Raw genomic sequence first — 16,449 nt, forward strand, 5'->3', positions numbered from 1 at the left:
GAAAGTTCCGTCTATGTCTTTATCAAAATCATAACAAAAGTGTTAAATAGCTCAGGACAAAAGGTAGATCTCTCTGCATCCTGAGAAAACTTTTCCAGTTAACACCATCCCATTAAAACCAACTTTTTGGATCAAAGCATCCTATTAGTTTTTGATTCACCTAACTATACAATCTTTCCAGCTTGTCCTCAAGGTGGTGTGAAAAACTGTTGTCAAATGCATCTGAAACACACCCCCATCTACAGATCTAGTTACCTTGTCAAGCAAGCAAATGAGGTTAGTCTGGCTTGAACTGTTTTTGATTAAGTCAAACTATCTTTTAGGGATCATTAATGCCCTTTATAAATGTCCACAAACCTCCCATTAATCTGTCATGGAATTTTGCCTGGAATAGAAATAAAACACATAGGAATATAATTGTAAAGTCCACCTTCCCTTTTTCAAAAATCTTGATTATTGCTCTTCTCCTTTCAAAATGGAAATCATTACCTTTTCCTCTAACCCCACCTTCCCTGCCTTTCCTTTCACATCATCCTCCCAGTCCCTCAGTCTCCCAACCTAGGACTTATCCAGTACTTTGTACTACCTCTCACCCTCACCTCCCACACCCAATATCCAAGCTGTTACTAAGGCCTGTTGATTTATTTCACCTTTGCACTCTCTCTCAAATATGCCCCTTCTCTCTTCTGACACTGCCACCATTCTGATACAGGCCCTCATTACCTCACACCTGGATTATTGCAATAGCCTGCTGATGGCTTTGCCTCAAGTCTCTCCCCATTCCAGTCCATCTTCCAGCCACTATAGTGAATTTCCTAATGTACAGGCACTGTCCTGTCACTCTGCTACTCAGTTCCTTGGCTCTCTATTGCCTGCAGGAGCAAATACAAAATGCTCTATTTGGCATTTGGAACCCTTTATAACCTAGCCCCCTCCTACCTTTCCAGTCATCTTACACCTTACTCCCCAATATGTATCCTTCAATCTAGTGACACTAGCCTCCTGACTGTTTCATGATTAGGACACTATTTCTCAATTCTGGTCATTTTCTCTGGCTTTTCTCATTCGTGAAATGCCGTCCCTTCACTCCAACTGTTAAGTTCCCTGGATTCCTCTAAGGTCTATCTATTTCTACCTTCCACAGAAAGCCTTCCCCAAACCCTCTTAATTCTAGTGCCTTCCCTTTGTTAATTATTTCCTATTTACCTTGTGTGTTGTCTATTTTATGTTGTATCCCCCATATGATTGTAAACTTCTTTAGAGCAAGGACTCTCTTTTGTCTCCTTTTGTATCCCTAGCATTTGGCACAGTGCCTGACACTTAGTGGGTACTTAATTAATGTTTATCGGGTTGATAGAGAAGTGATGGACTGAGTACAGATTAAGACTTTCTTTCTTTCTTTCTTTCTTTCTTTTTTTTTGGACATGGCCAGTGGAGGAATTTGTTTTGCTTAACTATATGTGTTTGTAATAGGAACCTTATTCTCTTTCCTTCTCATCCGGGAGAGGGGAAATGGGACTGGGGAGATGTCAGGTTTTCATTGACTGAAAAAAAAAAAAGTTAAAACAGAATAAAGCAAATAGCCATCTTTTAAAAAAAATGATCAGTAAGACTGACTCGGCAATCACAGCTGCCATTTCTTTTGGAGTACTCAAAGATGTATTTTGTCCAGTCCTAGTGACTTAATTTCATTGAGAAAAGCTAGGGTCTTTACTTAATATTTCCTTGTCTTTTATTTCAACCTGGTTAACTATTCTGCCCTTTCCAAACAGTTCATTTTCCTTACAAAAGAAAAGCTAGAGTTGAGTTGTATACTGCCTTCTCACCTTCTTTTATTGTCAGTTACTTTAAAAAAAAAAAAAAAACAGGGGCAGCTAGTTGGTGCAGTGGATAGAGCACTGGCCCTGGATTCAGGAGGACCTGAGTTCAAATCTGGCCTCAGACACTTGACACTTAACTAGCTGTGTGACCCTGGGCAAGTCACTTAACCCCAATTGCCTCACTTAAAAAAAAAAAACTATATGTTGACCTCATCATTCACTATCAGCCTCACCTTGTTTGGGGCTTTAGTACTTTGTTATTCCAACATTGCACTGTAATGGTGTATTCATCCTTAATTGCCCACTTTTGTTTTTTCTTCTAGACATTTCTCTTGAAATTCTAAGTTATAATGAGTGCCCTGTACAGCTATCAATCTTTACAATTCAGATTGACTTTTGATGGAAAAGCAATATAGTTCAGTAGAAAGAGTACTAAATTTGGAGTCAAGGGACCTGACTTCAGTTCCCAGCTTATTACCTGTGTGACTTTGGGCAAATCATTTACCCATCTGGATCTAATTTTCTTCATCTGTAAAATGAGAAGAATTAAGCTAGAAGAGAGCTTCCAGCTTTTAAATCAGTGATCTTATAACGATCTTTAGTTTCCTTTTTCCCTCATTTAAATTATTTCTGCTTGTCATCAGAATTTCACACTTCCTATGCATGTTGGGCTAACTTCTTTTATTAACTATTAACCATTGGATCTAACCTGTTATTTCTCTGAACTTTTCATATGAACTCCTACAATCTGAGATGTAACAGACTACACTCAACTTTACTTTCCTCTTCTGCCACAAATTCTGATATTAAGTGGTCACCCCTACCTGCATGATTCCCATCATTTCTGCATCAAAAACTATTGGTCAGAACCTGTTCCAGAATAGCCTTTTCCCTTTTTACTTCTTCCACCTTTTGAAGGGTTAAATAATCATTAATTCAGGTCAAAAATCTATTAGCTACTCTGCTTTTAGCAGAGTAAACACTTCACCATCCAAATAGTTTAAGTTCCCAGTCATTGTCATTTATTTCCTTCTTGCCAGGTTTGAGATCTGTATCCTGCCTTTCTTACCTAATTCTGCCTTCTAAGTAATCTGTAGTACACTCTGAGGACAATATTGCTTCTGTTTCATTCTCCATTAATTATTATCCAAATAATTTCAACATGTTTTTCTTCTTTGTTTTCTGGTTTTTCCCACATGAGTAAATATTTTTAAATGTTGATTAATGAATCAATATTAATGTCCAAGGGAGTCCCTGACTCTCGGTCTTTATTTCAGGCTATTCCACTGCCCCTTGTGTTTTTTGTTTCATCTGAATGAGATCTAATCTTCCACATCTGCATTCTAGTGATGATTCTCACTGATAATCTCTAAGATCGGATTTCCCTCCTGGTCTCAGGCTCTCTAACTTTCTTTATTACCCATGTTTTGTGCATTTGTAAATAGATAAAAGGTTATAGGTTTTATTGCTAGATATCTTCTGTGAATTACCTATGCCTCTTCTGCTGTTATGTGTCCTGTCTTGTAGTTGCTATTCTATGGGGTCTTTGACTTGTCTAATCTATATAATCAGTTTTCATCCTCCCCTTTTCACTTAAAAACTCTTCATAAAGGCAGAAAGTAGGAATTTAGGAGTAGTAGCAGGTCAGGAAAATGAAATATCAAAGGGAAATAGAAAAGGGATTCCAGGGTAGAGAACTGGATATTCTTGTGATTCCATTTGGTGCTTTCCTAGTTGGAGAACCATACTCATTGAATATTGACTAATAAATCCATGTTAACATGAAGGAAGATCCATAGCAGTAAGCCATGTGACACTTTTCGATCCTATTCTTGTCAGTGGTTTTTTCCAACAGATTTGAAGATGACAAAGGGCATGATTATCAGATTCGAAAGCAACATAATGCTTGGATGAAGAATTAGTACATTGAATGGCAAAATCAGAATTTGAAAAGATTTCAAAAGACAAGATGATGAGCCAAAACTAACATGAGTTTTCTCAGGGAAAAATATCTTCTGTTTTGGTTGAAAAAAGAAATTATACCAATATATGATGGGAAATTGTTTCATAAAAGTAGTTGATGTGAAAAGTATTAGAATTTTATAGTTAACTCAGAAATTCAGTATGAGCTAACATTTTTACATCACTTCTTAAAAAGCTGTCTCTATACTGTTAGACTTGGTTGGCATCTTGGTTTTACTGAATTTTAATCTTTGTTTAGAAGGATGACTGCTGAGGAGTATAGGAGGAGAAGTAGATTCAGAAAGGAGGGTGATATTTTTAAAAAAATTTTAAAAAGAAAAAAGCTAAAGCAACCTTAAACTAGACTTGGTTTCCTGGAAGTCTAGTAGTATCCAGATTAAGGGTATTAACAGTACTACTCTACTATGCAATGGTCAGATCATATCAAAAAAACTATATTCACTTCCGGGAACCACATTTTAGGAATTTAGGAACACTTTTGAAAAAGTACAACTGTGATTGTAAGTGGACTAGAGCCTATATCATATGAGGATCCTTTAATAGAACTGGGATGCTAGCCTGGAAAGAGAAGATTTGGAGGACAAAGGAGAGCTTTAATTTGAAATATTTGAAGGATGATCATGTGTAAGGCATTTTAGACTTACATAGATTTAGGAGTAAAAGAGCCTTTTGAGAGACAGGTTTCAGCTTGATGTGAAGAAAAGATTCCTAATAATTAGAGAAGCCTAAACACCCTTTGGGCTGCCTTGGATCCTCATCTTCGTAGGAACTGAAACTGAATGATGATTCATCAGGGATTTTAAAGAAAGGATTCCTTTTCATTTATAGATTTGAATAAATTATCTTTAAGATTCATTGAATATTTTATACTCAGTAAACATTTAGCACAGTGTCTTGAACAAAGGAAATGCTTAATAAGTATTTGTTGAATGGAATTGTATGATTCTATCAAGTTTTGTTTGTTTTAAATATTTCAAATTAACCATAAAGGGTTTAATTTCCAGAAGAATTATTAATGAGTAATTACAAGTGAGGTAGTATGGATTAGCGATGTCCAGACACATTTTCACAGGAAATTTAAATAATGTATTTTTCCCGTTGAAATTCTTCGTGATTTGTTTTTACTTGTTTTCTCCATAATTGTTCAAAAATTACTTGTCAGATTTGTATGACAGGACCCATGTAACATAATTTGCCCAGTTTAATGTATTTAAATATAGACAAGTATTTTTTTTTGTATTTTTATTTAACAAATTAATTTCTTCTCTTTTATCCAAAAAGTGAGATATTTTAAAATAGGCAACAATAAATCCAAAGTAAAAAAAAAACAACGTATAGAACAGTACTAAAACAAGTTTAAAGATATCCTTTTTCTGGTCTTTCTGTATTTGGGGAAAATATGTCACTTTGCTTTAATTCCTTAATCATCATCTCTCTATAGTTATTTCAGAAGATTTAATGGTTAATCACTTTTTACCAGGACTCAGGTGTTTAAGGAATGATATGGAACACCTCTCACCGGAACATGAGGTGAGCATCAATGCACATTGGTGGGCATTGTTAATGTACATATGTGATGGGTTTACATCTTTTTTCTCACACATCTCTACTGCTTTGTCTAGAACCATGATTATTTCACTATTTAAAAAAAAAAATCATGGTTCATTCGTAGTGCTAAAGATTTATTTATAAAGTTAAATGTCTTTTTAGATATTTCAAGATTTTTTTTTTACAAAGTTAGATTTTTTTATCATATAAACTGTACTCACTTAAAGTTTAAAGGGATGGACAGACAGGACCAGTCTTTGAATGCCATTACCACCTGGTAGTGTTCTGTATCTAAGATCTCACACCCTGAGCTTCACTCTTCTAATCAAAATCTTTGTTTACTCACTTTTTCCTAATCAACTTACTTTTTATCCTTATTGTAACCCCCTGCCCTCCAACCTCTTCCTATTTTCCCAGTCTGTCTGTATCTTCTGGATTCTTTTGATCCCTGCCCAGCCTATACCTCCATGATGAATCATTTCACCCATTCCCTCTGGAATACCCTGTAATCCCAAACTGCCCTGCCCTACCTGCCTCGCCTACCTGCCCCCCTCATCCCTAACCCTGACACAAAAGCATAACAGAGTAGCGAAGCAGTACTTCAGGTAAGCAAATATTGGATGCTAGATTTAGAGCTAGCGCAGGGACCTTAGAGGTCATGTAGTCCAACACCTTCATTTTACTGAGAAAGAAGCAGGCTAACAGGACATCTGCTAGAATGTGCTCTACCAATAAAAAGAGCTGATAATTTCTTGACTTGCTTTAATACCAGTTCCTCTTTCATGTAGTTTCCCTTGGACTAAGGACAGTTAGCTTAGGAAAGATGGGAAGATGTTAAGAATGAAATTCCAAAAACAAACAATATTAATGAGAAGAAAAAGGGGGAGCTTTCTAAAAAAACCAACATAGAAACATAAAGATCTTAGCAATTCATCTACTTTTAATAAATATATATAAAGAAGATGGAAGTAAAAGATGGGCAACAGGAAGCATGGCATGGTACCATAAAAATAGTGACACTAGGGCTAAAGTTAGAGTTGATCTAAAGCTGGAAAGGAAAACAAGAAGGTATTTTTCAGAAAGACCAAAAGATGAGCTAGAACCACTGCTTAAGTGGATAAGACAATATCAAATGCCTGATAGAAGGTGAAATTAATCCTTTTCATATGTCATCAGAATTTTAGAGTGAGATGAAACCCCAATGATTATCTACTTCAGCCCATATCAGAAAAAGAATCCCCATTACAAGATGCCTGATGAGTATTTTTTAAATATATACTGCTTTCTTTATATTGTCTCCCCCATCATAATGTAAGATCCTTGAGAACAAGGACTATTTTTGGTTTTTTGATTGTATCCCAAGCTCTTAGCACAGTGCCTGGCACAGAGAAAACTAATAATGTTGATTGATTAATCCTGGCTAACACTGTCTCTGCTGTATCTATTCAACCTACTGGTTTGTCAAATATTGTTTTCAAAAGGTACTCTGAAAATGATACAGTCCAACCAGCAACTGTCTCTTCACTGCTGTTTGGCAGTCTTCATAGTTGTCTTTTGTTGATTGTTGTTAAATTCCTCACAGTACCTACTCTGTAACATTAATGTTTTTCTGAAATTCTTTCCTTCATCAAATTAATTCCTAATTAGAAGTTTCATGCCATTAGACCTCTGTTCCCTAGGCTTCCCTCCATTCCACCTTTGAATTTAATTGTATCTTTCCAGAACATGACTACTTCCTGAAACCATTGCCCTCTTTCTTGTCTTTCTTTCAATTAAAAATACATGCATTTAGTACCTAACTATATCCAAGGCACTCTAATAAGTTCTGTGAGGAATAGTACCCTCTACCTCTCTCTTTTCTGTTTATAGTTTAATTCAACAAATGTTTATTAGAGCATCAGACATGCCAGGCACTGTTTCTCTTTACCACCATTTGCCCCTTAACCCTTTGAAACTTGGTTTCTACCGCTAAACCTAAAGTACTTTCTAAAAGAGCACCAACAGTCTTGATTCTTCTGTCTGTAGCATTTCATCCTGTTGCCACCCTCTTCATTCTTAAAACTATTTGCTTCCCTTGGTTTTATAATAATCTACTTTGAGTTTCTTCTTGGATCTTTTCTTCCTACCTCATGATAGGAGTGTTTGTCAAGGTTCTTACTTCTACCATATTCTCTCTCTACATCAGGAATTGTGGGGATCTATGAACTTTTTTTTAAAATGCATTGTAAAAACGTTATTCTAAGAAAAGATATGTGGACTTCACAATACTACTAAAGGGTTCCCTAATGCAGAAAAAAAAAAAAAGGTTAAGAACATGTGCTCTGCATGAATCCATAGTTTCCACTCCTTGTATCTCCTGGGCTACAGTCCCACTTTCCAACCTCTTGCTAGACATTTTCACTTAGTTAGAAATATCTAACCTTTCAAACTCAGTAGTCTAAAAACAAATACATCATTTAATCTGATTGCTTTATCTGTAACCCCATCATTTTAAAGACAAGTGCAGTTAAGTGGATTTGCCCAAGGTTGCACAGGTAGTAAGCCAGGATTTGAACTTCCCGTAGTAAGCATATTTTCCAAAGTCACTTAGGTTGTATTTAAGCAGGAGAGATGGAGACACTATTTTTATGATTGTAGACTCAAGACTAATGGAAGAACAATAACTATATCAGCAAATTACCACAAGAAATTCAGTAAAAATAAGTTTAATACATAATATGCATTGATTTTTTTTATTTAACAAACATTTGTTAACTACTTGCTTTTTGCAGAACCATATATTAAGTGTAGGGGACATACAAATACTAGCTAAGATACAGCTCAGATCTTGTAGTTTTTACTGTTTCTTGGAATGTAAAGAGGAAGAATTATGACCCAAAGTCAGATTACTGTAATACACAGTATCATATGCTAAGTATATTGGAAGGTTGCAAAACAGAATTTGAAGTTCAAAAAGAAAGATAATTATCAACCAGAGAATCAAATTGGGATGGGGGTGGGGGGATGGGCAGGTAAGCTGTACTTAAATGGATGGATGGGTAGTCATCTAACTTACCATATTGTTCCATGATTTTGTTCAGGGGTCCTTAGAATTCTCTCTTTAAGGCCCTATTGGTTTACTTTCCTTCACACTATGCTATTTCCTTTACACTATGTTGTTTCAGCCTTTTTTCTTTTATTCCAGGTCACTAATTCACTGGCTTTTCCTTTATTTGTGCTATAGACTAACTAAGCCTCAGCATCAGGGTCACCTCAGTCCCCTCACTTTGGGAGCATTTGGAGTGTCTCAGCCTTGAGCGACCTCCCAGTGTGGAACTAGGCCAAACTTAGTTTCTAGTCACCTTTCCCTAAAGCACCTATCTAAGCAGTACTGTTCTCAGCCCTCTTCCACTTGCCATTGCCTTCGTCTTCCTCATATGACCAAGCAGAGAAGCCCCTGCTTCTTGTAGGTGTTTGAGCACTCATTGAGGATATGTCCCTACCCAAGGATTAGGCCATACAAGTCTAATATCTTGTGAAACTTTGGCCCTCTGCACCCCTGTCTGATGGCAGTAGTGAGGAAAGAGGGGTATTGTTGGGTATATACTGTAAGTTCAAAGGCCCCTGGTGTTCATCCATAAGATCACTCAGACTACTTTGTCTTCTTTTTGTGAGGATTTAGATCTAATTACTTTATATCTGGTGCATAATTCCTTTTTTTGGAAGTTGAAAAGTTGAGGGGGTTGGAAGAAAGCTATTCCATTATCTTGCTGATCACCTGAAATAAAAATAAATTTATTCTCCCATGACCAAGAATTTTAGTTCTGTAACATTTAGTTTCTGTAAAATCTGTGATTCAGTTTATCCTCAATAGAACAAACATGTTTTTCAGCATGGAATCCTGGATTTGTGTGTGGGTCTTTTATGTTAAAACTTTGTTCCAGCTTACCACACTGTAAAACAGTCCCTTTCCTTTATACGTCAGTAGAAAAGCTTTATCTCAGTTAGTCATCACCACTTCTACTTACAGTTCTCTAGAGATACCTTGAATTCAATTAGAATATCTGCTAAACAGTTTCCAGGGTTTCAGTTTTCTTTATTTGTTTCATTTTCTATTTAAGACATACCAGAGCCATGTCCTACAGATCATTATGGGTTCTTATACTTGAACCCCTGTGAACTGATGACCCCTTCATTGTGGTCAAATTCAGTTCTTCTGAAGTGTTTAAGTGCTCAGTCTTAAAGCTGTAGTAGCAGCTACACCCTGACTAACCTTCAAAAACATGAGGAAAGGTTATATTTGTGTTGTCTTCCTCCAGCAATTAAAGTGGACCAGGAACCTGCAAAGGTCACACAGCTTTAAAAAACACTCCCAGGGGGGCCCGCTAGGTGGTACAGTGGATAAAGCACTGGCCCTGGATTCAGGAGGACCTGAGTTCAAATACGGCCTCAGACTCTTGACACTTTCAAGCTGTGTGACCCTGGGCATGTCACTTAACTCCCACTGCCCTGCAAAAAAAAAAAAAAAAAAACCAAGGGGCAGCTAGGTGGCGCAGTGGATAAAGCACCAGCCCTGGATTCAGGTGGACCTGAGTTCAAATTCAGCCTCAGACACTTGACACTTACTAGCTGTGTGATCCTGGGCAAGTCCTCATTGCCTCACCAAAAAAAAAAAAAAAAAGGCACTCCCAGGAGCTGGAGCAACACAGATCCCCTGAGCACTGCCCTCCTCAGCCAGACCCTCTTGCCACAGCTGATTTGGCCATCCTCCAGCTGTCTCTGAAGGCTCACAAGCTCCCACATGTGCTGGGCTGGGGACCGTGAGATAAAGCTGCTGCTCTTCCTCACTTTAGACAAGACAGCGCAACGGTGTAGACATAACACAGACCTCAGCCTCTGCTTACACAGGGGCTGGGTGTGTGGGGATATGGAAGTCCCATCTACAAATCTAATAGTCTGACATTTATATTTGGAAGGTAACCACAAGATAGAGAAAAGTACCAGATAATCCTGAACCTTCCATTAGCCTTCTAGTCCAACCCATACCCATAAGGGAATCATCTACACAATATACTCAACAACTTGTCATGGAGACATGGCTTTAAGATCTCTCGTGTATTTATAAAGAGCCAATGATAGATTTGGCCTAAGAGCCACAAAGACCATGTGACTCGTGACTATGACTGACTGTGACTGTGATTCTCTGCAGCTTCTCAGTGCACCATAACATTCATTGTCTTAGACAATAATTGCACATCTGCCTTGGCACAGGTAATTTCCTACACTACTGACATCATAGTTCTGGACAAAGGGGAAAAAAGTGTCAACATGGACATGATATTCATTAACAATGGATCTTTCCTTTTCATCAGGTTATTTTAAGTTCCATGATAAAGGAGTGTGAGCAGAAAGTAGAGAACAAGACTGTCCAAGAGCCTCCTGGGTAAGTAAGGCTGGGATTACTGTTCAGCACTTTTGATTAATTCATTTTCTGCATCAAAATTTAGTGTAGGTCATTAGTAGTGTCTTGTATTCTGTTTTATTTTGCAGTCAGATAATCAGAAAACAAGTTTATTCTTAAAAATGTATGATTTTATGAGTTATTTGTATGAGGACACTTGGATGCAAAAAGGATTGTGACGGTACTATAAACATTTTATTCACATTTCTAACCTACCATTCGCACTACAATTTGCTGGGAAGTAAAATGACCAACTTAGGTATGAAAGAGTTAAGTGAAGAAGAGCTACAAAAGAACAGCATATTTATAAAGTAATACATATTGATGCACTCACCTGGAGTCAAGAGGACCTGAATTCAAATGTGGCCTAATACTTAATGGTTGTGTGACCCCTGGGCAAGTCACATAACCCTGTTTGCTTTAGTTAACTCATCAGTAAAATGAGCTGGAAGAGGAAATGGCAAACCACTCCAATATCTTTGCCAGGAAAAACCACAATGGGGTCACAAAGAGTGGGACATGACTGAAATGATTGAACAACACATTTGGGGTGGGGGGAGGGCAATGAGAGTTAAGTGACTTGCCCAGAGTCACACAACTAGTAAGTGTCAAGTGTCTAAGGCTGGATTTGAACTCAGGTCCTCCTGAATCCAGGGCCAGTGCAAAACAAACTAAATTTGGAATATATCTTATTTTCTAACTGAACTATGATTAACCTTCTACAAAAGTAAAATCCTTTTTCCATAGTTAGAATTCTTATTTTCAGATGGTTAAATCGTTAGATTACATTAGGGTGGTTTTTTTTTTCTTTTACCAAAATTTTAATAGATTTCTAGTCCAAAGATCATCAGATTGTTAATATCAGAGAATGTTTTTATTATTTCACTAATAACTATAGATTCATTTTTTTACAAAGTATTAAGGTTTGCAAAGATTATTTGCCATCTGTGGGTTATCAGTTACAACTGTAAAAAGTGTTTTGGAATAAATTCAAGGAAAAAACTCGATGAAAAATGATGAGTTTGCAGTAGTTGAGGGGAAAGATACAAAAGACATCCTTCCTGTTCATTCTATATACAAAAATAAATAACTTCACATTCACATCCTTCTCAGTTAAATTTCATTTAGAATGTATTTTAAATGCACTATTTAAAAAAGAGAAATGCTTTCGTAACTTCCCAAGATTGCTTCCTTTATGTAACCTTCCCTTTTTTTTTTTTTAACAGTTCTGTTTTTTACAAACAGCATTAGAAAATTCTTCCTTTGAGGGGAAAGAGTCAGGAATTATTTAATATGTTGCTCTAAGTGTTCTCATGTTAATGTCTGAGAGTTCTAGAAACGGAGGAATTGCCAACTTCACTAAATAAACAATTAAATGGGCACAGTTCTAGAAATGGATTTTAAAATTTTATGCCTAACTTGGATATTTATCTTGGAGACTTGATACATATAAAGCTCATTTTCAAAAGCATGCTACAGTGTAAAAATGGTTATTTTGGCAAAAACCCTTAGCTCTGATTTGAAAGAAGTCATATTGCCTTTAATGTGCAAGAGGAGCTGCCTTGTATACTAAATGATATTATGTGTTAGAAAATTAACAAAACATTAATATTTGAACTTTTTAAATCATGTGCATCACAGGGTAAAAACAAAAACTTCATTAGAGTTAGGATAATTTTTCCTTAGCCATTGTTAAGAAGAAAGGATGGGGGCGCAGCTAGGTGGCGCAGTGGATAAAGCATCAGCCTTGGATTCAGGAGTACCTGAGTTCAAATCCAGCCTCAGACACTTGACACTTACTAGCTGTGTGACCCTGGGCAAGTCACTTAACCCCCATTGCCCCACAAAAAAAAAAAAAAGAAGAAGAAGAAGAAAGGATGGGGGGGGGCAGCTAGGTGGCACAGTGGTTAAAGCACCGGCCCTGGATTCAGGAGTAACTGAGTTCAAATTCGGCCTCAGACACTTGACACTTATTAGCTGTGTGACCCTGGGTAAGTCACTTAACCCCCATTGCCCCGCAAAAAAAAAAAAAAAGAAGAAGAAGAGAGGATGGGAAAAGTCTTAAGATATAAAAACTTTTTTGCGTGTGTGTGAGGCAGTTGGGGTTAAGTGACTTTTGCAATTGTAAAAAAAAAAATGTCATTGTCATTGTCATTGTAAAGTAGTATTGATTTGAGAGTATACTTTCTTACATATATTGTTAAAAATGTATTGTTTTTTCAGTTGTTTCATGTGAAATATTACCATTTCTTTCCTAGCTCCATGTCAATTGCTGCAAGTCTAGTAAGTGAAGACACAAAGACCAAGTTTTTGAACAAAATGGGACAGTTGACAACATCTGGTGCCATGTTGGCCAATGTGTTTCAGAGGAAGAAGTAAAAGAAGAAAGGAAATTCCCAGTAAACAAACACTAAGATGGGCCTCAAGCAGACTGGTTCCTTGTACTTGAAGTACTTGCCTTTTTATTTCTTCTGTTTATGTTCTTGCAGTATGATTTTATTCTAACCTCCAAAGATATTTGCACTGCTCTTGATTATTGCTGTGTATCTGTTAATTTTGGGGTTATAACTGTGGTTGATAGCAAATTGACTGTATCAAGTTGCTGTTCTGTGTTCTTGTCTTTTAGCATAATTTTTTTATATAGTGAAAAGTATTTTTTTTTATTTTCTGAAGGGATATCGGCAAATATCTGTATTATACACTGAACTATTACAATGGTACTTAAAATAATGTAAATTTGAAGTCATTGTTATGAAGTAATAAAAGTGGAAATTACTTATGTATTTAAATTATGAAAGAATAATGCAGACTTTTTATTGTTTCTAAACTGACTAGAAAGAGCCACCAGCATTACTCTGTGCCTTTTGGAATTAAGTTTGTGTCTACTGTAGGAAGCGTCCTGCACTCCATTCATTCAGCATTTCCTTCAGATGCTGTGGTGAACTTGAGTTCCAAATCCTACAGTACCAAGATAATGAAGAAACTTCCAGCATTTCAAAGCTTTTCTGTATACTCTTTAAGTGCTATACCAAACTCTTCCAACACTATACACATAGTCAGCTTTCTGAAGAGATGAGCAGAGAGGAATGGAGGAATTGGTATACTTTTACATTGCCCAGTAGCCATGGTGAATTTACAACTGATGTGTAATAAATTTAAATGCATGAAATAGATTCGAGGGTGAGATGAAATAATAATTGTCTATTATATCCCAGGTCAGAATTTTTCAGAAAATATTGTTTGGGCTAAGAATCTAATGCTTATGTGAAATGTTTTCTTCGAGATAATAACCTCCTAAAAAATATGTTTGGAGAATATCTTTTAATTCCATATAGTAGACCTTTTCTTCCTTCTCCGGAAAAAGAAAGTACTGAAAAGTTTGGACTTTGGGGGAAGGTTTTCCTTTTTGTAAAAACTGATTTGGCCAAATTATTGCTACTATTGGACAGTTCCTTCATTGCTTTTTAATTCAGTCTGTTGTTTGTTGGTTTATATGTAGTCTTAAGTCAATGTGCAATTCCACTAAAACTTTACAATCTGTGTTTTTGTAACTTGAGGTTGGGGATAGATGATACAGTGAGTGGAAGGTAGAGTTTGATTGACTTGGGGGGGGGGCTTGTAAGGATTTTTTGAAAGATGTGTGATATTTTAATAACTAAAAGATATTCCATATTGAACACAGTTAATGTGCATAGCTAATTCTTGTGTGGTATAAAATGTCTTGACACATTTGGAACACAGTTGAAAAACACTCATTTCATGTGAAAGATGGCTTGTTACACATCACACTCAACCATGTAAAGAATTCACCAGAGGCAAATTCTTTATGAAACCATTTCTCATATCCAGTGAAATAATTGTCAAATAATTAGTCTACCTGGGAACTGTTGGGTTCTAGGCATTCCTGAGAAATTGAAAGTGGCTACCTTTCATGTCAAATATGTTGCTCTATTATAAATAAAAGGTTTTGCATACTTGATTTGTAATTTTTTTCTACTTAGAATTTCTACAGTGTTATATCCAAACAGATGCAAAGGACAAAAAAGTACCAAAACTTTGCCTCAGTTTGGAAACTTTATTTATGTAAACTACCTCTTTGCTTTCCCCTTGAAAGGGGAATATGTCATTGTAAGAGTGACATTAAGAAATTTCAGAGATGATTAAAGAAAAATATAAAACAGAGAGAACAACTATATATTTGTGCCAAAATGAATGCATGTAACGAACATACTATCTTTCTACTTTGTGACTAAGATGTTTTTAATTAACTGATTAAGTTTCATTTTAGTTCAAAAGACAGACAACAGTCAAAAAAAAATGGTAACAAAATGCAATAACATTTCACGGCATAACCAACCTTCTCTTATGAGCTTTGAGCAACATGGCCCGAGTCAGGGAAATATGTCAATACAGATACTTTTTCTATGGGTTTTAATTCTACATGTAGTTGTTTGCCATTTTTATGTTAAAACAGAATTTTAAAAAATAATAAAATAGACTGCCTACTTAAGGGTAAGTAATTGGGGGGGAAATAGAGTAACTAGGTTCTACTGGAATTAGCAATAAGACTGCCACTTTTATTCTGAAATAAACCTGTAGCTCATAGAATCATAGATTTAGAAAAAGATGGGACCTTAGAGGCAATCTAAACCAACCTCTTAATTGTGTAGATGAAGATTCTGAGACTCAGAGATTTTTAAGTGACTTGCCCAGGTCACAGAGCTAGTAAGTAGCAGAACCAAGATTCAAACCCAGTTCTTCTGATTTCAGGTTCAGTCACTTTCCACTACCACATTCCATGTTGGAAACAGAAATAATAATAATAATAACTGCTAACATTTGTATAGCTCCTATTGTGTAACAGGCCCTGTGCTAAGCATTTAACAAATATTCAATCCTGGGAGGTAGGTGCTATTATTATTTCCCCTTTACAGTTGAAGAAGGCAAAGAAGGTTAAGTGGCTTGCTCAAGGTCACACAGCTAATAAGTGTCTAAGGCTGTATTTGAACTCAGTTACTCCAGGCTTGGCACTCAATCTACTGTGCCACTAGCTACCTTAGTGATAGACAAGATTATAGAGTGTTGCAAAGTAAGCCAGAGGTTTAAAAAATTCTAATCTAGCAGCCCAGTAGGTATTGACAAGGTAACTGAATTCTTTTAAGAAAATTCTACATTTTCATAATATATAAATAGCAAAAGACATAATCAGAACAAAAGAATATATAGTACACACAAAATTTTTTAAGTATTTTAAGGTTCTGTAATTACATTGAATTAGGCATTCCTTTCAGAGATGATCACACTCCATCTTTGCATTAGTAGATGATCTTCATAGGTTGCTATGGGGGGAAAAAAATCACCTAGTGGCCAACATCTCTGCAATCAGCTGGTCTCGTTCTCAGACAACAGATGTAATCTTGCTTAGTCTATAATTTAACTTTTAGCTTGGTAGGACTTGCCAGATTTATTCTCTGTTGGAATAACCTTGTGCCCCCAAGATCACGTCCACAACACAAAGACAAAAGAGTAAAACTTTAGTGAAAAAATGTATGCACGCATGTATACTATGAGCAACTATAGTTTCCAAAACAGATTAACAAAAATATCTGTATACCATTCACATGCATTGTCCTGGGCCTTCATTTGTTTTTATCAGTC

The 16,449-nt window shown here is 36.3% G+C and overlaps 1 protein-coding gene across 4 annotated transcripts in view; it reads left to right on the plus strand.

The window, feature by feature from the left end:
• Positions 1-14,765, plus strand: part of RELCH (RAB11 binding and LisH domain, coiled-coil and HEAT repeat containing) — a 142,680-nt gene extending 127,915 nt beyond the window's left edge. For all 4 annotated transcript variants that reach the window (XM_043994389.1, XM_043994417.1, XM_043994408.1 and 1 more), the window contains 3 exons: positions 5,245-5,333; positions 10,703-10,773; positions 13,050-14,765. In XM_043994389.1, the coding sequence (XP_043850324.1) occupies positions 5,245-5,333; positions 10,703-10,773; positions 13,050-13,170 (281 nt within the window). In that variant the 3' untranslated portion in view covers positions 13,171-14,765. The remainder of the gene's footprint in view (positions 1-5,244; positions 5,334-10,702; positions 10,774-13,049) is intronic.
• The last annotated feature ends 1,684 nt before the right edge of the window (positions 14,766-16,449 follow it).

Source organism: Dromiciops gliroides, chromosome 1 (assembly GCF_019393635.1).
Source record: "Dromiciops gliroides isolate mDroGli1 chromosome 1, mDroGli1.pri, whole genome shotgun sequence".
Lineage (NCBI taxonomy): Eukaryota > Metazoa > Chordata > Mammalia > Microbiotheria > Microbiotheriidae > Dromiciops > Dromiciops gliroides.